We start from the raw sequence: 24,360 nt of genomic DNA, 5'->3' as shown, positions 1-24,360 counted from the left end.
TATATATAATGATATTATAATAATATATAATAATTTATAATATTATTATAATAATAATATATATATATATATATATATATAATATAATATTACGTATTATGAGACCTCCTCTGCACAACACGAATGAGGTCACGCAGCTCATCCAATCACAGGAGAAGTAAGAACAATGTAGTCTGCATCTCACAATCTCCCTACAGACTCTGGCCTGCAGGTAAGACATTTTAAAGCTGCCATTAGTAAAATGTATTTAATTAATGATTTAAATAGTGTAATTAGATTACTAGATTAGTTTTGGGTGATCACTGGTACTCTTGATGAGTGGGGGCAAGTATGGGTCTAAGGGCATGTGGGGGGATTTTGGAACAAGTTGGGGGCCTAAGTGACATGTGGGGTCAGGTGAGAGTGATGGGGGATGCTGGAGTCATTTTGGGGATGCTTTTTTATTGCTGAAATGAAGGGTAATGTGTGACCCTTCTGAAGGATGGAGGGTCGCACCTGCGGCCCTTGTTGTGTATCAGGTTACCCATCACTGATCTAAAGATCCCATTATGTAAATTCAACCTTGTCCTTATCTCATGGATGACTTTTGTGATGGATGACTTATGGGATGGATGACTTATTAAGGAATCTAAAATATCACGCTGCTTTCTCTCTAATTCAAACAGCAAACTAACATGTATGATCAGTAGCTGCTTTGAAACAGTTTAAAGTGAGTGTTCTTCAGTGTTAAACATGTTCCACAAGAAGTGAGAGCACAGACCATCCGATAATCCTTAACAATACTACTTTAATTTTAAGCTTTTCTTAAATTTTTTCCATGTGTTTCCCCCATCCTTATTATCTAACGATGTAGGTGAATCATCCACTGTCCTGTTGGGCTCCAGATCTATAATATAAAGAAGACAGATACGGTACAAGAATTAATAGACTTCCCAACATTCCTTCTAAATCACTTTTCCATGGGGAGACCATACATTTATTATAATATCTGCCCTGTGACTGGTTACTAGTGCGACACTACAGGTATTTCACATACTTAGAAAGGAATCATTCTTCAACCCTACTATCAGCAGCACCGATCAATATCTCACCATTTACATTCTGACGTTTACTGAGAACAAGGATTGTTTTCTGCCCATATAAGCTGTGATTTGTGCCCAATTACATCTAAAATGGCAAACATTCTTCCTAAACCAACCTGTTAATATTATGCTATTAGTGTTAATGTCAGCATCAACATTGGCAAATTAAAAAACAATTCCACAGAAATGAGTGTTGGGTGGAGATCTGGAAGTTATACAAGAACATTGCTGTCCTCCCATTTAAGAGACCGGCTGCGCTCTCTTCTCATCAGGCATCAGGATGTCAAGGACCTTAATCCACATACTTCCTTTTCATGTAAATAACCTAAAATTAAACATATACTGCCTATTGTATAAAAAGTCCCCACCAAATCGAAGGGATCCTGGCTGGATCCTACCACCCTATCTTCTACCTTTATTAGACTGATATCAAGCTGTTTGCAATGATACTCAGTACCTGTTTAAACAAAATTATTCTTCTATTATGCATCATTATTAGTCCGGATTTATGTCACCCCACGACGACCTCAATTAACAGACGCATGTACACTAACTTGGTTCTTTACATGATGATATTGGGAGCAGAGTCCTGGGGGTATATTTACTAAACTGTGGGTTTGAAAAAGTGGAGATGTTGCCTATAGCAACCAATCAGATTCTAGTTGTCATTTTGTAGAATGTACTACATAAATGATAACTAGACTCTGATTGGTTGCTATAGGCAACATCTCCACTTTTTCAAACCCGCAGTTTAGTAAATCTAGCCCCTGGTATCCTTAGACAATTCATGGTCCACTTTACAGGGTTTAGATTCTACACAGAATGTTTGTGCTGTTGGTTCTGTTCTTGTAAAGCAGGGTCTATGTGAATGGGTGGATGTCTGATTACTTTACTTAGGTAGGGACATGGGATATTGTTGCCTCTTCTTAAAGCTCAAGCAGTAAAAGCACTGGTGCCCCACGTCTGAAAAATTTGACCTGTTTGCTGATGTCATGGTTCCCTTTCTCAGAGGCAAGGTCCTTCCCTAGGCAGGGCCATGCAAGCTACTGAACCATGCGGTAGCCATTCGGCATTATTCATTACTCTGTCAAAATCCAAAATTAAACCCACAGACGCTTGGTCATTCTTGGTTGACAAATACTTAGGATGGATCCCTACTTCTCTGCAAATATATTTTGTTGTTTAAACACATGCACCCTAGTGGAAATATATGTTAATAATTTGAGCATATCATGGTGGACACTATGTCCAAAACAGTATTTGCAGCGCAGAACTGACATTTTGCCCTTTTAAAATTATCCACAGTGTGTTCACAAATTTCACACATGAGAATTAGAGCTTTTCTTTTGGTCAGGGGTTTTCAGGAAAGCGAATTAAAGTGTGGACTTAGCCTCATGGGGCACGATTCTAAGGGAAAGACAGACACAATCCTTTCTACAACTCTCAGCCCTTAAATACCTCCTCCTACTTCCTTAGTGCTTGGTAGCATTCGCCACTTTCCCATACAATCACTACAAGAGAAAGTGTGCCATGGTACATCATATCCTAATGTGCTTCCTCCTGTAGGCCCTGTATTAGCAGTGGGGTGACTGACATAGATAGTAGAGGAGGTACTATGTGGGAGGCACCTACTATCCCTGCTTTGTACCTCATTTTATCCCACCGTCAGTTACCCAACTCATTATATTTAATAAAGGTGGACCTTACCGTCTTCTGTAGAGACTTGCTTTCCCACATTGCTATTAGAAATTTCCTTCTGGTGAAGAGTCTCAGGCAACAAAGTTGTTCTATTTTCATTGTCTTTTAAGTATAATTTATCTGGATGAAAGTAAAAGTCATAGAGTAATATTTAAATAGTCTATATTCTAAATACAAGACAAATGAAGGTGTGAGTCTGGACACATATCTAGGGGCGGCATAGACAAGGTTATTGCCTGTAGCTCTTGCACATCTCCCACACCTTCCTTAGGTCCTGGGTGCTCTCACCACTTCACATGCAGTGGCTGCCCAGGGAAGTGTGTTATGGTACATATCTGTGCGCGCTTTCTCCTGCAGCCACTATATTAGGGGCGCAGCGGATGACAGTGGAAGCATTGTGAAGGAGAACACTTACACTTCCTCCCTTTTATAAATTTCTCCCACAGTAGGTCATCCCGCTCCTCAAATAATGACTGCACTAAATGTGCCACTGTGTGCTTTCTCCTTCAGCCACTAGATAAGAAGCGCAGTGACGGACAGTGAGGTGGAGGAGGATACTCTCCCTTCCTTGTACCTCTTTGGTCCCACCGTACGTAATCACTCTCCTCACATAGTGACTGACTGAAGTATTTGTATCACTGTGAACTTCCTCCTGCAGTCAATATATTATGAGTGCAGTGACTTTATGATAAAGGAGGAGGCACTGCAAGAGAGGATACTTACACATACGCTTCTTCTTACAGCCCCCATATTAGGAGTGCAAAAATTTGGCTGTGGTACAGTTAGTACTCTGAGGTAGGATACACTAAATATGTAAGTAAGTCAACTTACTATCGGGCATTATTAAAAATCATAAATTAAGGTTAAACAGCAATATTTTGGGAGAAAATACAAAAGTAAAAAAAACACATAAATAGTCTCAATTGTGCTTAAAATATCACAATTCTATTGCTAACAGACTCCTCAGGAGTATTACATATGATCCATATATTTTCACATCAGTGGACTTATGTTGACCTTAGCAGGAGAGAAATGTTTGTTATCCTGTATTCCTGTAATGTTGGTTGTTCTTAAAGTCAGGGAAAATGGGAACTTTTGTAAACTCATATCCATTGTGGGCATCCCCTTTATAGGGGTTTTTCCATCTTTCGATGACTTTCTTTGCTTGTACACTCTTTCTGATAGGTTTACAAAATACATTGATTAATCTTTATGGATTAATTATGTGCTAGTCATCCATATCTGTATATACTCAGGCCGACTTGTATATATTTATTGCTCAGCTTTGCTTGTATAAGTTTCAATGGGAGCTAAATATTACAGATATCTACACATGTGTAAGGGCAGAAACAGTACAATCACTTTTATAAGGCAGGCGAGCTACAATGTAGTGCATACATTTATATTGAACTGAAAGGTAACAATAGGTGATTGATCTGTTCATCTGAGATCTGGAACAGCATATTTAAATGGAAAATATATATTACATAATTTACAAATATATGTGTAAAAGTTATGTTAGATGTTAAGCTTATTTGGGTAGGGACACCTTTAATTTTTGTGTCATGACCATGTATGTAACATGTAACATGATCCCCTTAATGTACAGTGAGGTAAACTTTTGTCGTCTATAACATCAATGTATCATCATCATCTTGTAATCAGCTATTTCCTCTCTAGATTAAGCTGACTGTAGTGTCCATCAGTGGGAGCATCTCTGTGAATAACAAAATATCTACCCTTATTTTATCTCAAATGTAGATCTGATATTGTCACATATGTGATATTATATGTTATATGACTATATGTTATATGACTTAATAATGTTTTTTGTAGCTGTTTTATATTATATTATATTATATGTTATATGACTTAATAACGTTTTTTGTAGCTGTTTTATATTATGCCAACTCCAACCCTTTATATGAAAATGTCATTGTAAGTGAGCAGAAAGTTAGGAAATGTTTATCTACCTTTCTCACGTACGATGATCTTCTCAATTGGACGCTTCAGTGTCTCATGTTCCACAGTGACTTTATAAGATTTATTTTTATGAGTCTTCACAGAAAGGTCACTGATACATATGTAGGTGCCATCATCATCATCATCATTTTTTTGGAATTCATTTTCAACCTTTTTTCCCTCATATGTCTCATACTTATTACTTTTACTTCGACTCCACATTACTGTAATATCTTTTGGGAAGAAATGTAAAATTTCCGCTCTTGGATGGTTATTGAGATGTGTAACATTCACTGTCGGGATTCCTGAAAATATATTAAAAAACCTGAAACCAGCAACACAAGGATAGACTATAGGTACATTATGTCCCAGATTACCCAGGTCCAACACAACTAGTATCTGTATTATCTAACCAAGAATAATCTTTACCCACAACCTAGACTGCTGATTAAATAATCTAGTGGGGAAAAGGGGTAGTGCACTTTTGGATAACCCCCATTGTTTTTTCAATTTCCCAAGATGTAGTCCTTCCATGTTACCTGCATTAGGACTTTGGTCTGTGTCTCTTCTCTGCCTCCTGTTACACGCTACATGCCGGGACGTGAATGTAGGTAACAATGGGGAGGAGTGGGAAACCCTCACCAAAGGGCTACAAGGGGGCTGGCTACATAGCAGGTGATGTCTGAAAGCAGATTACACCATTAATAAAAGTAGCTAATCATATGTAGGGATCAAAGTGTTCATGCATAGGCCAGTTACTGCATGTATCACTTGGGGGAAACAAGGAAGGGGGTGATTATGATATATAACTAATAACTAATGTTTTAATATTGACATGCATTGGTATTGGCATGCATAAACAGGGGTATAGATGCAAAGGAAGAAGGTATAATTTTGCCACTATATAAATCACAGGTTATACTTCATCTTGAATATGCAGTACAGTTCTGGGCACCACTCTATAAAAAAGATATTTTGGAACTAGAAAGGGTTCAGAGAAGGGCGGCAAAACTGATAAAGGGTATGGAGTCATTAAGTTATGAGGAAAGGTTAGCCGGTTTAGGCATGTTTACTTTAGAAAAGAGGCGTCTAAGGGGAGATATGATTACTATGTACAAATACATTAAGGGTCAATACAGAGAACTTTCATGGGGACTTTTTACCCCAAGGACTATACACAGGACACGCGGTCACCCCCTAAGGTTAGTGGAGAGGAAGTTTTACAACCAGCAATGGAAGGGGTTCTTTACAGTAAGGGCAGTCAAGATATGGAATTCACTGCCAGGGAAGGTTGTGATGGCAGATTCAATTGATATGTTCAAGAAAGGGTTATACAAATATTTAGCAGAATAGTATATCCAGGGATATGACCGTTAATTAAAATGAAGGATAGTAGTGGATCCAGGGAGAAATAGGACTGCAATATTGGGTCTGGAGGGATTGTTCCCGATTGAAAAAGATTAGCAGCTGCTTCATCTGGATCAATTTCAAATATAAGTGAGGGATCGCAGGAGATCCACCATGGGTTGAACTTGATGGACTGGTGTCTTTTTTCAACCTCATCAACTATGTTACAGTGTAATATAATGTCCAGAAAATGTAAATACAGACCTGCAAATTATGTGTTACATTATTCACCTCAGGCTCACCTGTGACACTGAGCTCTCCCGTCCTCTTCTTCAGCGGTGTCACCAGAGTGGGGTGTGTCACCCGGCAGATGAATTCTGCCCCATGATCTGTTAGTACTGACACAGATACAATCAGACTGGCTGTGCAGGTGTAAGTCTTATCAGACTGTTGTGTGACCTCCATTACTGGGATCTTGTATTTATCACTGGGAGACACTTCATACAATTCCTGCTTTCCAGCTTCTCTCCTGATCCACTTCACATCCAGATCACCAGGGAAATACCCAGAGATCCTACACTGCAGTTTGGCCTCTGTACCGTGTAGTAATAATGGGGGTATTATGATTTCATCCATCACTGAGGGACAAGGAAAGTCTGTAACACACAAAGGTTTAATGGGATAAAATTTCATCAATGAATTTATTTTTATAGAAAGAATAAAATAAGCTAACAAGGATTACACTGATGTTACCTGCTGCAGACACTTCCCGGTGCTCAGTCTCATCCATAGATTGGTGGCTCCACGTCACACGTACCCTGAATCCTGGATCCTTGAAGAGATGTCCGGGGACTCTACACTCACTTACAGCATTACACGTTTGGTCAGAATTATGTATAATGTTGTTCTTAGCTGTATCCAGCTCCTTGTAATGTCCAACTCCACAGCTCCATTTTATCTGGATATTTCTGGGATAAAACGTCTCCAGAGTCACAGAACACAGGACATCCCCGGAGTCAGACAGAGACAGCTTTATAGGGGCTGACATCTCTGGCTTTTCTGCAAATAAAAATTTATAATAGTTTATTCTTTGCTTGAATCAGATATAATCTGTATCTATTCTAAAGGGAAACAGGGATTTTAGCTGCTTCCTATCTGCATTTTACTCATCCTGTAATGAACGACGCACACAAGAGTTTGAAACGTGAATTACTTATGTCTATGTTAATGGACATTAATAAGCAACCAAACAAAAAATAAATTGTAACCGGAAAGTAGCACTTTATATTGGAGTAAAATAAATCAATTACAACTCCACCCATTTCCACAGATATATTTTACCCAACTGCATCTCCAATTCAGTTTGCAGTTTTTAATTATTTCAATATAATTTCCTGAAAACCTGTCAGGATGAGCTGCCTTCTGCCCATGTAGATATTCAATCTACAACTACAATCTTAGGATGTGGGTTACTTTCACACCATAAAATGCTGCACACATGTCTGGTGAGAAGTGTATATGAGCAAATCACAGGATAACTCCAGTAATCAATATGGATAATAGCAAAAAAACACAAAGCAAAGCAATAACTCCCAGGAAATGTGGCACTCTCAATTTACTTATTTTTATTTTAAAGTAGAATAGGAGTATAATACTTTTATTTTGGGAATATATTTTAGATGGAAGGCATTCTAAGGATGAGGCCCAGTCATTTTTGTGCTGTACCTTCCATGAAAACCAAAAGGTATATTCAGCAGTGAAACATGTATATGTTATATCCTCTTTGCCGGCAGACATTAGGTAATGGACTCACCCGGGGTGAGCTATAGAACCTTTACAACAAACATCACATAACACAATCACTTTTCTTACTCAGAGTCAATTTGTATGTAAATCTCCTCTCCTTGTTTCTCCCATCACAGAGGAAGTTACACATCACCTCCCTGTCTTTGTTTTTATTTATATCAGGTTTAAATCTCAGGGCAGTGATGACATTGTACAGGTTGTCTGACTGCTCCAGGTCTGTCCTCACAGTGTAATCACTGCAGAGTAACGCAGCACTTTCTTCATCCTTATTTGTCTGAGCTTCTAATATCGTGACATTCTCTCCAACTTTGACCGTCCAGGTCACCACCACGTTCATTGTGCAGTTGGAAGCCACACAGTACAGGGTCACCTTCTCATCATCACTCTTAATCGGCTCCCTGTGGATCTGACTCACCTGGAACTTCTGAAAATCTTTAAAAAAAAAAAAGAGAAAATTCACAGTTACATAGCCCGAGGATAGAAACAAGTGATTCTTCCAGAATAAAACTATATATAAGTGTCAGGATAATAACAAAAAAAAATACATTTAGGTTACGGAGCACATTTCAGTAATACTTCAGATCTATCATCACTGGATACTCGCTCTCTCGCTATTGCTCTCTAGGCTCTTACAGATAAAGAAAAATTTACAGAGAAGTCCAGTGAATAGATGTGTTAGATAGCTGCTAAATGTTAAATACACATAGACCCCTCCTAAAAAGAGGCATTCATAACTATTTCTTATATATAAAAATCATTAGTCTGTATGTCTGTCCGATTATGCATTCGGACACCCCTGCACCAATTGGGATGAAACCAATGCAAGATGGTCCAGTTGGATCTTTGCCAGGTTTTAGGGGGGATTAGGGTCCCGGTCGGACCTCCCATTGGTGTACGCTGGGAAGAGCTTTGACCCGGAGAACCTGTTCTGAACCTGCATTCGGACACCCTAGAACCGATTGGGATGAAACTAATGCAAGGTGGCTAGTTGGATTCTACCCAGATTTTAAGGGGTAAGGGTCCCTCTGAGACAGCATTCGGACACCCCTGCACCGATTGGGATGAAACCAATGCAAGGTGGTTTAGTTGGATCCTGCCCAGGTTTCAGGGGGTTAGATTCCCAGTCGGACCTCCCGCTGGTGTACGCTGGGCAGAACTTTGACCTTGGGAGCCTATTCTGAGCCTGCATTTGGACACTGATTGGAATAAAATCAATGTGAGGTGGTCTAGTTCGATCCTGGCCAGGTTTTAGGGGCCTTAGGGTCCCAGTTGGAATTCCTTTTGTGTACGCTGGGCAGAACTTTGACCAGGGAGCCTGTTCTAAGTCTTTCACCGGATGGATTTGGATGAAAACTTCACAGTCTGGTAACATTGGATCCCAGAAGACATACTAGGGGATTGAGGTCCTGGTAGGACCTCCTCTTGGTGTACGCTGGGCAGAACTTTGACCAGGGAGCCTGTTCTAAGTCTTCCACCGGATGGATTTGGATGAAAACTTCACAGTCTGGTAACATTGGATCCCAGAAGACATACTAGGGGATTGAGGTCCCGGTAGGACCTCCTCTTGGTGTATGCTGGTCAGAACTTTGATCTAGGGAGCCTGTTCTGGGCCTTCCACTGGATGGATTTGGATGACATTTAATATATAAACAAATGACACTGGGCATCCACCCCATGGGTGTATTGGAAGTGCTGCTAATTTTTCTTAAAAAAAATTTGAATACAATATTGGTTATGCGCTCTTTGACTAATCACTATGGTGTGATTGTGTTTTTTTCCTGTTAATAAAGGTGCTAATTGAGCTTGAGAAATATATGAATATTAACCTTGTTTAGAATAAACAGAATCAGATTATTTATTAATAAAGACATTTTCCTGAGTACAGTACCTGCTGTCTGTAAGTCCACAGAGAGGCATTGCAGGGATGCATTTGATTTTAATATATAACCCCTATATTAACCCCATGTTATTGACATCATCTGATTCTGTTTATTCTAAACGAGGTTAATATTGCTATATTTCACAGACTCAATTAGCACCTTTATTAACATGAAGAAAACACAATCACACCGTAGTGATTAGTCAATGAGCGCATAACCAATAATGTACTAATCAGAAATCTATGAGGGAGGATACCCGCGGCTATTGCAGCTCTTGCAAATTGGATAAGAGAGCAGCCCAATACCCATCTCCTATTTTTCAAATATTGACAGTTACATCCAACTCATTGGTAACTTAATAACTTGAAGATTTAAAACCGGGCAATGCCGGGGTACTTCAGCTAGTACAGTATATAAACTTCCCATCCTATGAGAGGAGTGAAAACATTTGACAGTGTATGTAACCTTAACATATACCATATTATTTCCCTGTTATCAGTCATGCAGGAAAAGCATCCCTGCAATGCCTCTCTGTGGACTTGCAGACAGCAGGTACTGTACTCAGAAAAATGTCTTTATTATAGTGTAAGTATATAACCTCCTCACTGTAGAGTAGGGGGCTGGCGGGGGAGGAACAGAGTGCTGCTATTCACATACTGACCGTGCTTTCAGGTTGCAGTTGAGGGTTTTAAGTCGGTTTCAAAAAAGAGGATCCTCCTTAACAAAAGCCTTAGCTCAGATATATTTAGTTCAGATAAGCTCTTGCAGTGTTTTATATATCTTAGGATGTTATTTGTAGGTCTTCTATTTTTTAACACATTTATTTATTTGATTTTCCTGCAAATATAGAGGTGTGTGTGTATACATATATATATATATATATATATATATATATATATATATATACATACACACACAATATGGACAAAAGTATTAGGACACTTGGCCATTACACCATCAGCGACTGTAATGACATTGCATTCAGATACATATACTTTAATACAGAGTTGGTCCCCCTTTTGCAGTGATAACAGCTTCCACTCTTCTTGGAAGGCTTTCCAGAAGGTGTTGGAGTGTTTTTGTGGGAAATTGTGCCCATTCATTCTATAGAGCATTTATGAGGTCAAGCACTGATGGAGGAGAAGGCCTGGCTCACAATCTCCGATCCAGTTCATCGCAAAGGTGTTCAATGGGGTTGAGGTCAGGGCTCTGTGCGGACCAGTCAAGTTCTTCCAAACCAAACTCATCAAACCATGTCTTTGTAGTCCTTGCTTTGTGCACTGGGGCACAGTCATGTTGGAATAGAAAAGGGCCTTCCCCAAACTGTTACCACAAAGTTGGAAGCATAGCATTGTCCAAAATGACTTGATATGCTGAAGCATTAAGATTGCCCTTCACTGGAGATTAGGGGCCTAGCCCAAACCCTAAAAGACAACTCCATACCTTTATCCGTCCTCCACCAAACTTCACAGTTGGCGTAATGTAGTCAGGCAGGTAACATTCTCCTGGCATCCACCAAACCCAGACTCGCCCATCCGACTGCCAAACAGAGACGTGTGATTCATCACTCCACAGAACACGTTTCCACTGCTCCACAGTGTCGGTGTGCTGTACCCCACTCCATCTGACGCTTGCCATTGGTCTTGGTGATGTGAGGCTGCATGCAGCTGTTTGGCCATGATAACCCAATCCATTAAGCTCCCACCACACAGTTTTTATGCTTATGTTAATACCAGTGGAAGTTCGGAACTCTTCAGCTATGGAATCAGCAGAACGTTGGCAACTTTTACGCATCATGCGTCTTAGCAGTTGTTGACCCCGCTCTGTGAATTTACGTGGTCTTCCGCATTATAGCTGAGTTGCTGTTGTTCCTAAACGCGTCCACTTCCTAATAATATCACTTACAGTTGACCGTGGAATATCCAGCAGGGATGAAATTTTATGAACCGTCTTATTGTAAAGGTGGCATCCTATCACAGTACCCAGCCTGAAGTCACTGAGCTCTTCAGAACGACCCATATTGTATCACAAATGTTTGCAAATGCAGACTGCATGGCTAGGTACTTGATTTACTATGCCTCTGGCAACAGGTCTGATTGAAACACCTCAATTCAATAATTAAAAGGTGTTGTCAAATACATATACACACTATATATATATATATATATATATATATATATATATATATATATATAGGGTCTAATTAAATATGGAAAGTAAGGGAAAAAAAGGAGTAAGTTTTCTCCTGGACAAAACCATATTACAATGCAAGGGGTGCAAATTAGATTATTATTTTGCACATAAGATAAATACTGACTGTTTTTTCACAAATGCTTGATAACACTTTGTACACTGAAAATTTAAGTTGATCTACAGAACATGCTCTACCCCAACTATAAATCTGCCATCACATTTTAAATTTGCCTCCCCCTCCAATGCAACATGGTTTTGCCATGGTGCAAAGTTAATAAAAAATTTTTTATTTACTTTCTTTAATGAATCAGGCCCATAGTGTTTACTGCATACTTACCAATTTTTCCTCGTTGGCTTCAGGGAGATCCTGGGGGAGGTGGGCATGTGGGGACGGTGCTTGACGAATCACATCTTTTTGGCCCCGCCCCTAAATGATTGTCACAATTTTGGCCAATTACAACAGGGGGTGACTTACCTATTGCCGGGGCGAGAACCAGGAGGTTGCCCTGCTCTCCCGGGAGGTCTCCCAGAAATGCGTGAGTCTCCCGGACATTCCGGGAGATTAGGCAACTATGCGATAAAGAAAAGCAGCTAATGAATCTCTAGAGACTGAAGTGTCTTTTACATGAAGTCATGTTGTCTTACCTGTCAGTCTTTGATTAAATCTTGGTCTCCATGAAAATGGCCACCTCCATAGAAATGGACATAGGACACAATTTCTGAACTGTGTCATCATGCCACAGATGGCGAAGCCAACCACGTCTTGTACTGGCCCAGCATCCGGGAGAATGCCAGACTCTTCAGGGAGTGAGAGAGATCACTCATATTTCAGGGAGTCTCCCTGACATTCAGGGAGAGTTGGCAAGTATGATTTACTGTAGTGGGCAGGGCCTGATGATTCATTCACACACTTTGTAGCAGGAAATCGCACTCTGGGAGAATTGCTTCCTCTCTCTGGATTCCAGGAGGTTTCCCCCTATTCCAGGTGTCTCTTGGACATTCTGGGAAAGTAGACAACTATGATCTGAAGGTAGTTAACTTACAATTTTCCCGCTCATCTAAGATAGGGCAACCATTGTGGCATAGCTTAGTTAGTTGGTGCTGCTCTCCTCAATGCTAAATGACAGGATCAGCTGACAAAATTACACACACCTAGCTGTTCTGCAGTTTGACCAACCAAGACCGTAACTAGGGCTGTGCGACAGCGGCGACCAGGGCAACGCTGAAGGGGGGCGCAATGTAGAAATATTTTAGGTTAACTTGGTTAAAATTGAGGGCTAGGGGGGCAGCATTTGTCTTTCTCACCCCAGGCGCTAGAATTCTAAGTTACGGCTCTGTGACCAACGGTATGTTTTTGGCATATGACAGCACTTATAGGTCCAACATCTGCTGGCCAGTTTTACAGGCAGGACGAAAGCGATTAGTTGGAACATTCTCAAGCAAGTCGCTAACTTTGGCGCCACATAGCAATATTAGACCATGTGCGGCTCCAAAAATGTGTAAGTTGCACAACAATAATCTCATATCACCAATGTTATTAAAGTTTATATGTATTGTCACTGCTCCAGAAACCTGAAGTGGGAGATTGTAAATACCACAATCAGAAGTGGATTATCACCATTCCATAATATACCCCAAAAGTTAAGTTTTAACTACTATAACACTAAAAAGATCAAATACTATACAAACCTAAAAACAAATGATCAGGGGTAAGATGGATATAATCAGTTGAGGCCAATAGAATTTGTTTTTAAGTTCATTAATGTTTTTATGTTTTTAGATGTATAGGACAATACACTTTTTGTTTTCAAGCACGGACAAGTAGAAGATGCAGTAAGTGGGGTTTGAAGACAGACTTCAAACTTGTTTAGCGCTGTAATGATATTTAGTACTTTTTATGATTCTTCTTCAAGTGTTCTAGTAGCTGCTGTCTTCTAACATAACTGTTCCAAATGCTTTAACTAAAGCTCAGGATTAATATTGTTTTATTTACAATGTCTTTCATTTGCTGAAATATGTGCTTGAAATGTTTTGTTGCTGAAATTTTTCCTAAAATGGTAAGAAAGTTTCCACAATGTAGATAATTTATGTTTCTATATTATTTTGTACTGAATTACTCCTGTAAAATGAAAGTTTAGTATTACAAAGTACATATAATATTAAAATATAATCATCTCACATTTCTTCTTTGTGATGAAATACCAGGCAGCCGCTAAGATTCCACACGCCAGTATCAGTAATACCAGGAGGACGGCCGTGAGACCAAAGTGACAGGACCTCTTACAGTCATCTGCAGGTACAAAGAGAGATGTAGTGTTATATATGCTTCACTCTATTCTGGGTGATTCAAACTGTGGTTCTCCAACTGTGGTGGTACTACAAATCTCAGCATGCCCCACCATTCAAAGGCCGGCAGAGCATGCTGGTACTTTTAGTTCCACCACAGCAACATCTCCACTTTTGCAAACCCGCAATTTAGTAAATCTAGCCCTAGGGGTCACCCTCTTTTATTGCCTTCAGGAGGTTGTGGTTGGAGAATCTTTATGTCACTCCAAAATCATGGTAGTCAGCAGAGGCTGGCTACCTCATGGGCTACTGAGTAATGTGCATGGGGCTATGAAGACCCCAAAGGTAATTTATGACTGCAAAATATGTTTTTTTATTTGTGTAAAGGTGACTTATTGTTCACCAAGTGCATTTTACACATATATCATTGCCAACTACATTATACAGACCCCATTGTAAAAACTAAAATGGATGTACATTGCAATTTTTTTTCTCTTTGACCTCTCCATTGATGCAGTTGGAGGGGAGATGAATTGCTGCATTACAAAAACGAATCTGCTGCTCCCGCTGAAGATCATACCCAGAAGTTTCCATCAGTGTCTCTAAGAGCATGTCTTGCTATAACTGAACTACAAAAGAGAGGAGGAAGGATGCACTGGACAAATAACAAATAAAGTATGAGCTGCAGTCAGGATGGGGGCTAACCAGTCCCCTAAATTTACATAGTCTGGATGGTCCAGATGCACTCAAATACTGGTATCAGTAGGAGAGTCTGTTTTGTTGCAGTGTAACCCAGAAGTGGGTCGAATTAACCTGGTTGTGACAATAGGAAATATGATGCAATATAAAATGATGCACAACAATGATAAATGCACGATGTCAAATATGCAAAATAATAAGAACAACAGATGCGCAGTGATGCGATGAATGAGTTTCATTTCAAATCCATTGTGGTGGTGTATAGAGCCCAAAATATGAGAATTGTGTCGATGTCCCAATATTTATGGACTTGACTGTATAAATAAATGTTGATGTTGATGATAATGCGTAGAACAATGCAGATGAGCAGATAATAACATAAGTGGTGATTATATTGCTTTACTTACTGTTTTCTTGGACCTCTAGTGTCTCCGTGATAGGACTGTATAATGTCTCATGTTGGACCTCACAAGAGATTTGCTTTGGGCGCTTGTCCTTGTCAAGAAGAATTCGGTAATAAATCTCTTTATTAAAAAGACTTTTGTCACTTCCTCTGGGAGGATCAGTTCTTTTCCCATCCAACAACCAGTTTATTTCCACAGTTTCAGGGAAATACCCCCTCGCTTCACACATGTATATCTGTTCCTCACCATCGGGGGTCTTTGAAGATGTGACTTGCACACTGGGAGCCGCTGGGGAGAGATGCAAGATCATTTTTAAAAAAAAATGCTGCAACAATACATTCTAGTCCAGCAGATGGCGATGTAGAGCATAGTCTATAAGCTGGGGCAGGATTTGTACCTTTAAATTGCCATGCATATAATTAGTAGTAATAACAATTGTCATCATCCAGTCACTTTTGCAGGAAATATTCACTTGAGATTCCCGTTTATAAAACTGTGTTGTAAAATTATTCTGATGTTTTGTGTGTTTTGCAACTAAATGGTATGATTTTATGAAATGAACCAGAAAATCATATTTTTGCCTGTTTTGATTATGGACGCTCCATTTCTAGTCTTCAATTTGGAATTCAAATTCAAAAGGTTTTTGGAATCCACCAGATTCAGGTAAAACCTTACATTTCTGACAGTTGAATTTTAATCTCCTGTAATTTTATTGTGCAGAGACGGAGGGCCTCATTTAAAGTTAGGCAGAAAAGCAGATAAAAGGAGCAAATTTGCATCATGTTGGGCTACAGGGGAAAGGAGGCAAATTTAAAATGTGCAGACAGATTTAGAGCTGAGAGGGGTCGTGTCCTAACTCAACTCTAAATTGCAGTGTGAAGATAAAATTATCCAATATTTGTGTGCTACAGCAAATGCAGCGGAAATCCCCACTGTGGGCGTCTGGCGTCACTCACCCCCGTAAGCCAACGCGTTTTGATTGTACGCCTTGATAAAGATTTACAATCGAAACGCGTTGCCTGACGGGGGTGAGTGACATCAGACGCCCACAGCGGGGATTCCCTTTATTGAAGTCTTCTTTCTTCCACGAAGCGGGGATTATAGGAGTTTAAACCCGGGACACAGCTTACAAAGAAATATCAGCTACCACGCTCGTTTGAAAGAAGGAGGACGTTCTAACCATGGCGGAGTGGAACTTTGCGCTGGAATGGTGATCTAACAGGAAAGTTGTGATTGATTTACATGCTTTGAAGTCTATCTTTTCTTGTAAGCGCATACCCCTGAGGGGTTAAGAGGAATTTTTATATCACGTGGTGCTAATGTATCTTTGATCAGTGCACAGGCACTAAATTGGATATCACTTAATACCATACTTGACCAACAGGTTGCACTATGTTTGTATTCTGTTTTCTTTTATATATATATTCATGGGAGGAATATAAACGGATTGGAAACACCATAGAAGATCTTGCCTATATATTTTGGAATTCAGGACATTGGATGAACTAATATATGGACTATATATGTTTGAAGGACTATAGTTTATTCACCAATAGCGCCGTCTTCCCCTTAAACTTGTTGTGTATATATTGTTATTTGAGTACTCATTGGGGATTGAGTACTATAAAGTGAAGGGCTGCATTTGGTCTCATCGCGCAGGAATAAACCGACTTGTTTATATTGCTATCTATAAATCACAGTTTATATTTGGTTCAGGATTCACATAATCTCATTTATCAGGATTTGTATTTGAATTCTACATGTTGCATTCCAAATGTTTATATTGTATCATCATATTAGCTATCATCGGAGCCAACTTTTTAAAACGATGAGGGGTCATAGAAATGGATAGGGATATTGGAGATGCTCAAGGACCCACAGAGCTGGTACCTATGTTTGCTATGAAAGATATAAAAAGATTATATAACAAATGTGGGTGATAAGACACATTTAAATATATTGGCATCTGTAGGCTGCAGTTGCTTATGCCCCCATAAACAGGATACAGGCACTAATAAGAAAGTCTAGTTCTCAACCAGAAAAGCTCCACTATTCTGTACTCACCTCCATACTCCACTCTGAAGGCATCTTGGAGAGGATCGAGGAGAGACTCATGTTCCACCTGACAAGTAATGACAGGATTGTCCGTGGCCTCAATGGGGGAGATAGTCACTGAGCTGTTCACATTATAGGTCCCATCTGCATTCATCTGGAACTTCTCCGATGCTGATCCCAGATCCTGACCATTCCTGAGCCACCTCACTGTAATATCTTTTGGGAAAAAATCTGTGATAGAACAATGAACCAGATTTTTCTCATCCTTACGAAGAACCTTTTTATGTATCTTCAAGGCTGGAACCGCTGGAAGAGAGAGGAATAAGAAACTAAGATGAATCAAACCAACATAATTCTAGTAATACCCCTGATATTTAGTGCTACACTGGCTGTTCGAATTGCCCCAGGTAACAATGGCTACATGGGAAAGGAGTAGAATTTTGCACAAGCTCAGAGGTAGCGGTCTTTAGTTCTCGCTGTGTTCTGTCTGGGGAAAATTTGTCTGCTCATACCCACAACAGGACATCATGTGATGCTCTAGGGGTAACGGGAGATGACGAGGAGGAACGAATTGTCCAGATTCCGCCCTATTTGTTGTGGTCTTTTTGTCATTCAGACATAGTTCTATCTGGTTACTAATTGTAGTATTAGATTTACTCACAAGTGTTTTGTACAGATAATTGATTCCACAGATTGAATTATTAGATGGTTTATGACAGCTTTGTAGGATGAACTGCACTGGCTCTTTCATATGACATTGGTGAATTTATGATATTGAGAGATTCTTATGATTATCTATGCACAGGATACTTTTTGTATTTTCACCACTTATATATTACATATGTGCATATGAATTAAGTACTAATAGAGAAGCATTGTTTATCTGGAGTCAGGAGTATGAGAACAATTATGAATATAAGGTCATGTTCTCTCCATTGTCGTCATTATTATGAATTATTTTTATCAGCACAAAATGTCATACCATCTTTCCAATGGACTACATGATAATTAACACATTCCAGAATCTGGATAAAGCAATTAATAAAGAATAATATTAAAGTTGATTATGGATATCTTATGTTACAATCTTCTGGATGCAACTTCTCAGTATAGATGCATTTGTATCTATTTGCTTCTCCTTTTCCAGGATCAATTTGATTAATAATTGTCTGTTTATTTTACATGCTAAACCTTTATTATTTCTTACCTTAAGATGGTCATTTACACAAGAAGTTCTTAAACTTTTTCTTGCCTGGGCTAAGATTAAAAAAAAGCTTATTTCTCAAAGGATGTAAAGCGTTTTTACCAGTGAAAAGGCTTCTTTTCTCTTTTTCCTATGACCATGGTATCGCTGGTGATAACTCAACCCGTGTTAAGCTTTTGTATGGTGGAGCCAATTTTTCAAGCATTGAAGTCGTGGCTGCGCATCAATGTCTATTATGCTAACGCCTTATATGCTGTATTATATCTTTTATATATAAAATATTTTCTTTCTTTTAAAAAAAAACAAAAAACTATGTATTGCATTAACTTTGTTTTATTCAATAACCGTAAATTGAAAACTCAAATCTGACCCTCCAGTCCCATGCATGCTCAGTGGCACAGCAGGAAGGGGGGGGGGGTGCTTTGGAGCAATAAGACCCTCTTGCAGCTCTGGATAGTTTTTCATTACGGCAATAAAATGTTGTTATATAGTGATTTGCCGCCTTGATAAAGAGCCCCCTAGGTCTGGGAGTGAGCTTCAGGATCCAGGCGTCAGTGTGGGATTATTAATAGATTTGCTTTTTAATTACTTAGGGATCTATGTAATAAGGTATATATGAGAAAAGAGTAGGGACATTAACACCCTTTCCTCATTGTTTGCCTCCTGTTGGTCACTTTGCACAGCTGTGTACCAGGAGGCGTGCCTCAAGGAGGAGACGTGGGTGTGCATGCACGGTAATGAGATCAATCACAACCATGCAGATTGTGTTCTGCTCCCATCCATCCTCCGTGCGCTAAAATCAGTTCTCCATTTCTTTGAGCAGAGCTCTGCTTCAAGAGCATGGAGCCCATTTGTGCCTGGATCACGAAGAATTAACTTATTGTAGAAAATTATTTAAATTAATGGCACAGGCTGCCCTGTATGTCATTGGAAATGTACTAATTTTTGGTATTGGGAATGTATTGATTTAGCCATATGTTGGAGGAGATCTGTTTTGTAACGTCTGAAGGCAGGAAATCTCATGCTAGTTAGATCCTTTTCATTTGTGAATGACCAAGACCTCTTTTAGCCTGAAAGCCCACGAGGGGGTCGTTAAGACTATCATCCTGTAGCTGAGAGAGATAGGAAATCACAGATTGGTGTAAATTTTGTTAAGTATAAACTGCATTTAAAATTCTGGTTTAGATAACATATTAAATCCTATTGTTAATCATTGAATGTAATATCTCGGACGTTTTGGTGCCTGGTCGGAAAAGGGTGCTGGTTTACCCCCTACCAGTATGTGTGTCAGAAAGAGTATATAAAGAGCTGTTTACCATGTAATGTATCATTCCATCTGTAACTTGTAGAAAGATTGCTAGTACTACAAACTGGCATGTAACTGTCCTTATAAGGGCTACTTGAGCTAATAAAACATCACTGCTTCCAGATCCTGCTTTTAGGCCTACTTCCCTACTGTCTATTCCTGTGACCTACAGATTAGAAAAATCTAATCTATTTTCCGGCTGTTCTGAGCTCTGGCCAGTGTGATAGGCCAGGGTGAGCCATCCACAGCAACCGTGATCTGAAGGCAAGAGGTCAGGTGTACCAGCCAGGTGTACCAGCAAGGGGATACATTAGCAGCGAGAGTTACCCAGAAGGAAGCGTTTTTAGGTGCCGCAAAGGAGCCCAGTGGTGTCAGCAGCAGAAGCCCCTCCTACTGCATTTAGAGGGGCGCAATTGGGATAAAGAAAGGAGGTGGTGGCAAGGCAAGTCTCCAGCAACACAGACAGGTTGGCATAGGGGGTCCATCCTGTCACACATTTATTTTAAGTTACAAGAATTTTTGCCAAATAATTACTGCTGGAAAATTAGGGACTGGGAGAAAATGCTTTGAAACTATAATTAATATTTAACAAAGATGGTTACATTGGGATTAACTCTAAATAAAAATTAGACTCATTTCTAGGTCAGAGTTTACAGGATAAGAACCCTTTTTCAATACTTTATGTACTTACCTTGAATATTTAGCTGGATATCCTTGTGTTGTCTGTTTGGACTGTAAATCACTAAACACTTGTACGTCCCCTGGTCAGAGATGGTCACACTGTGAATGGACAGAGAGGCGTTGCCCCGTTTGAGCTCCTGCTCATCCATGGACACCCTGGGACTGGAAACCTTCTCCTTATTGTCATATCTCAGCAGCTCTATGTTTCCGAAGTGCCAGAATATGGCCAAGAATTGGGGATTCACAGAGGGATTATCCACAGTGAATGTACAAGGCAGAAGAGTCCGAGTCTGAAATAAAGCGATATGAGAAGAGGGAACAGTGACCTCCAGTCCAGAACCTGATGGAGACACCAGAGTTTTAAAAGAGTTAGCAATAGAATAGTAGTGTTGTCCAAGTCATAACATACAGAACATTCAGTATATCATCATCATCATCATCATTTATTTATATAACGCCAACATATTCCGTAGCGCTTTATATCCCATTTGTATGTTGGATGGAGGACTGTTTCCTTAGTAAATAAAGTCACAACTATTACAAAAATATTTGCAATAATTCACAATTCCTTCAAAGCTAATATGAATTATCAGCATTAATGTATATCAGTATTGTTATATCATTTGTTTATTAAAGTGCACACTTTGCATACACACAGTTAGCAGCCATTTTGTGTGCTGAACCAATATTCAGCCTATCGGGAACTAGTGACACTAAGACATGAGTGAAAATTGGCTTAGCCAACAAAATGGCTAACCCAATAATGTGGGCAAAAGGTGCAACATGATTATCTGGCCTTTAAGACAATGCTAATATAGAGTGATCTTCTATAACCTTGTTAATACTCTAATTTGTCCAGTGAAGTTATTTACTACAAAACAAGCTTTGAGTAATGTTTAATACTGGCAAATATATATATATATATATATATATATATATATATATATATATATATATATATAGCACCCATAAAATAATACCATCTTCCGGGAATACAAGACTACCTGTGTGATGATAATTTTCTAAAAGCAATGAATCGATAGATCTTAATCATTTCTCTTGTTTTCTCCCTTAATTTGCTCAGCTTTCACAATATATATGTAGAAGGTTGACGTCACTATGGTAGAGATATCCATTCAACCAATTCCGAATTTTGACAACTTAATTAGCCAAAAAATTGCCAAATAAATACCCTACTGATGTGTACCAGTAACCATTACTGAGAGATCAACACCCTTCATTAGATCAACACCCTTAAGTGCCCCATAATCCTACAATGCCCATGTTTCTATATGCACAACTCTGCTGTAGTCTGGAGGGCAACAGATTATACCATGGAGCAAGACATACAAAGGTATATGCGTTCTACTGGCCAACACCACCAGTCCTACTCAACCAGCGACCATGAGGAGCGATTTTTCCAGTCAATATGATCCTCTGCAACCAAAACTAAATGAATTTTAAGACTTTTACCACGTCTTCAACAAAATACACAAGGAATGGGACTAACTAATCGTTTTTTTTCACCCAGCGCCATGCCCTAAGGGACAAAAAGCACACACTCTCTGAGTGAGACTGATGCCATGTACCTACATATACACAGGAGAATCTCAAGATGGTCTTCATCACAGAATTCCAGTCACCAGGCCATGCGTGGTCTTCTTTGTAAGAGGGATAGAACCATAGCACACAGATTGACTATTGGGGTATGAATGACATTACAGTGAAAACCTGCTACCCTTTCCTACTCATCTCAGACCTCTTTAAGAGACTACACCAGGAGACCACATTTATGAAGTTGTATCTCTGTGGTGCATATAACCTAATCTGGATCTGAAAGAAAGATGAGTGGAAAATGGCCTACAACACCAAGGATGGGCATTACGAATACCATGTGATGCCCTTTGACTTATTTAATGATGGACTTTAAAGCCTCAATACATTTTTTATCCAGTGATCTATACGAGACCACTGTCATCATATACCTGAAAGCCATACTAATCTTCTCCAGCACCCTGGAGTAACACATTGCTCATGATAGAGAAGTATTGCAAAGGTTATTGGACAACTATCTCTGTGGCAGAATAGAAGTGCTCCGTCCACTATCTCTGTGGCAGAATAGAAGTGCTCCGTCCACCAAGCAAAGTTCAGCTTCCTTGACCACCTCATTTCAGCCCAAAGTTTGGAAATAGAGCCCAAAGGGGTGTTTGCTGTGTTCAACTGGCCAGTGTGCAGAGGATTCGAGACAATGCAGAAGCTGGTGGGTTCAGCAACTACTACAGGAAACTCATCAAACACTTCTCAAAGTTGCAAAACAATAAGAACATACTTTAAATATCAATTATTGGAGCTGTTGGAACACCTGGGCCTTGTTTATCACCTCCAACAAAGTTACATTACAATACAGAGATATCTCTTTTGTTATATATACTGTTTTACTTCCAAGACTGGGATAGCAAAGCATATGAAGTATAATGCAAGGTTTATAGTGAAGTCTAAATCTGATCTATTCCCATCTCTATCTACCTCTTTCTTATCTGAAGCTAACAAGTCCTGCTGCATTTGGACAATTTTAACAACATTGAAGCGTACACAAAATACGAAGTTAGACACCTTAAAGGGTTTAACATGCAAAATCCATGACATTACTTTTAGATAAAAAAAACAAACTCAGTACATACAAGTTCTCAATAGATATTAGAGGGTGTGTGCCTACATCCTGATAAGGAGACTTGTAGCTGTACATTACCATGAACCACCTGTCCACATACACATGCAATCACTGGAATTTCTGACCACTTAGCTTGGTCAAGCTTACACAGCGGAAAGTAGCTACACTCCATGTACATCACGGAAAAACGGTGCTTTACAATTTTTACACACAATCCATTTGAAATTAAAACTCATGTCATGTAACATTTCTTAATATACTGCTGTATTAATCATTGATCATTTGTGTCACATGCAAGCTACTTACTAGTGATATAAAACTGCAAATACGTCTTTGTGAATTAATTCATAATATTAGCTTGGTGTGGCTCAGATGTGTCCAGCCAGTTGTTAAAACCGTGTAGGGGGCAACTAAATTACTTCACCTCTTTGACTTTGAGTTTCTAAACTCGACTGCAATACCTATGAGGTATTTATGAATAGAGAGTTCCAGACACCTAGCAGAAGAGTGCCCAATACCAACTTATGGCAGGGGTCGTAAAACTAAAGCTCTTGAAATCTCTCTAAGGTAATATCAATATCCTCAGTGATATTCAATAAATAGAACCCTCACAATCTTGGTGACTCTGTGATATCTCAGGACATCTCAACTGTGTGACTGAGCAGCTGCAATGTTTGAATGAAGGGAAATAGCGACAGAGGAAAATAATATTTTGTATGTAATTTTTTTATTAATGTGTAATATTATCTCAAATGACATACTTACAGGAGTCATGTCTGGTATGTAAATGAAGGGAAACATTTGACCTGTTGTGGTGAGGAGGCAATATCATCTTTGTAGGGCATTTTGGTAAGAAGTTAGGTCAGTGTAAATAAACCCTGACTGGAAAGTTGTTTGAAAAGAGGTCATAAAAATCTAATTTGCATTTACACAAACTTTCTAAGTCTGACATCACGGTGCAAGGCGGCTGTAGATACCTGTAGCCATAGTAAATTACACTTAATAAGTTCATGTGTCTGTGTTCTTACAAATTCATGTGTCAGACTTAGCTTGGTTTTAGAACGTTACATAGTTGAAACAGAGGAG

The 24,360-nt window shown here is 39.3% G+C and overlaps 1 protein-coding gene across 3 annotated transcripts in view; it reads right to left on the bottom strand.

Annotated features, from left to right (window-relative positions):
• Positions 1-217: 217 nt before the first annotated feature.
• The window catches only part of LOC142097311 (uncharacterized), a 36,363-nt gene continuing 12,220 nt past the window's right edge, over positions 218-24,360 (bottom strand). The window contains exons 2-11 of one of the 3 annotated variants that reach the window (XM_075179041.1): positions 20,614-20,943; positions 17,422-17,718; positions 15,361-15,645; positions 14,148-14,258; positions 7,962-8,327; positions 6,843-7,148; positions 6,392-6,745; positions 4,754-5,047; positions 2,790-2,900; positions 218-886 (exon numbers count right to left, since the gene is read on the bottom strand). In XM_075179041.1, coding sequence (XP_075035142.1) covers positions 783-886; positions 2,790-2,900; positions 4,754-5,047; positions 6,392-6,745; positions 6,843-7,148; positions 7,962-8,327; positions 14,148-14,258; positions 15,361-15,645; positions 17,422-17,718; positions 20,614-20,943 — 2,558 coding nt within the window. In that variant the 3' untranslated portion in view covers positions 218-782. Of the gene's footprint in view, positions 887-2,789; positions 2,901-4,753; positions 5,048-6,391; positions 6,746-6,842; positions 7,149-7,961; positions 8,328-14,147; positions 14,259-15,360; positions 15,646-17,407; positions 17,719-20,613; positions 20,944-24,360 lie in introns of all 3 variants that reach the window. The other 2 variants (XM_075179042.1, XM_075179043.1) reach the window with 2 other exon arrangements.

The sequence above is a fragment of the Mixophyes fleayi genome, chromosome 7 (assembly GCF_038048845.1).
Source record: "Mixophyes fleayi isolate aMixFle1 chromosome 7, aMixFle1.hap1, whole genome shotgun sequence".
NCBI lineage: Eukaryota > Metazoa > Chordata > Amphibia > Anura > Limnodynastidae > Mixophyes > Mixophyes fleayi.
The sequence above is the reverse complement of the archived record's forward strand: the minus strand, read 5'-3'. Positions and strand labels throughout refer to the sequence as shown.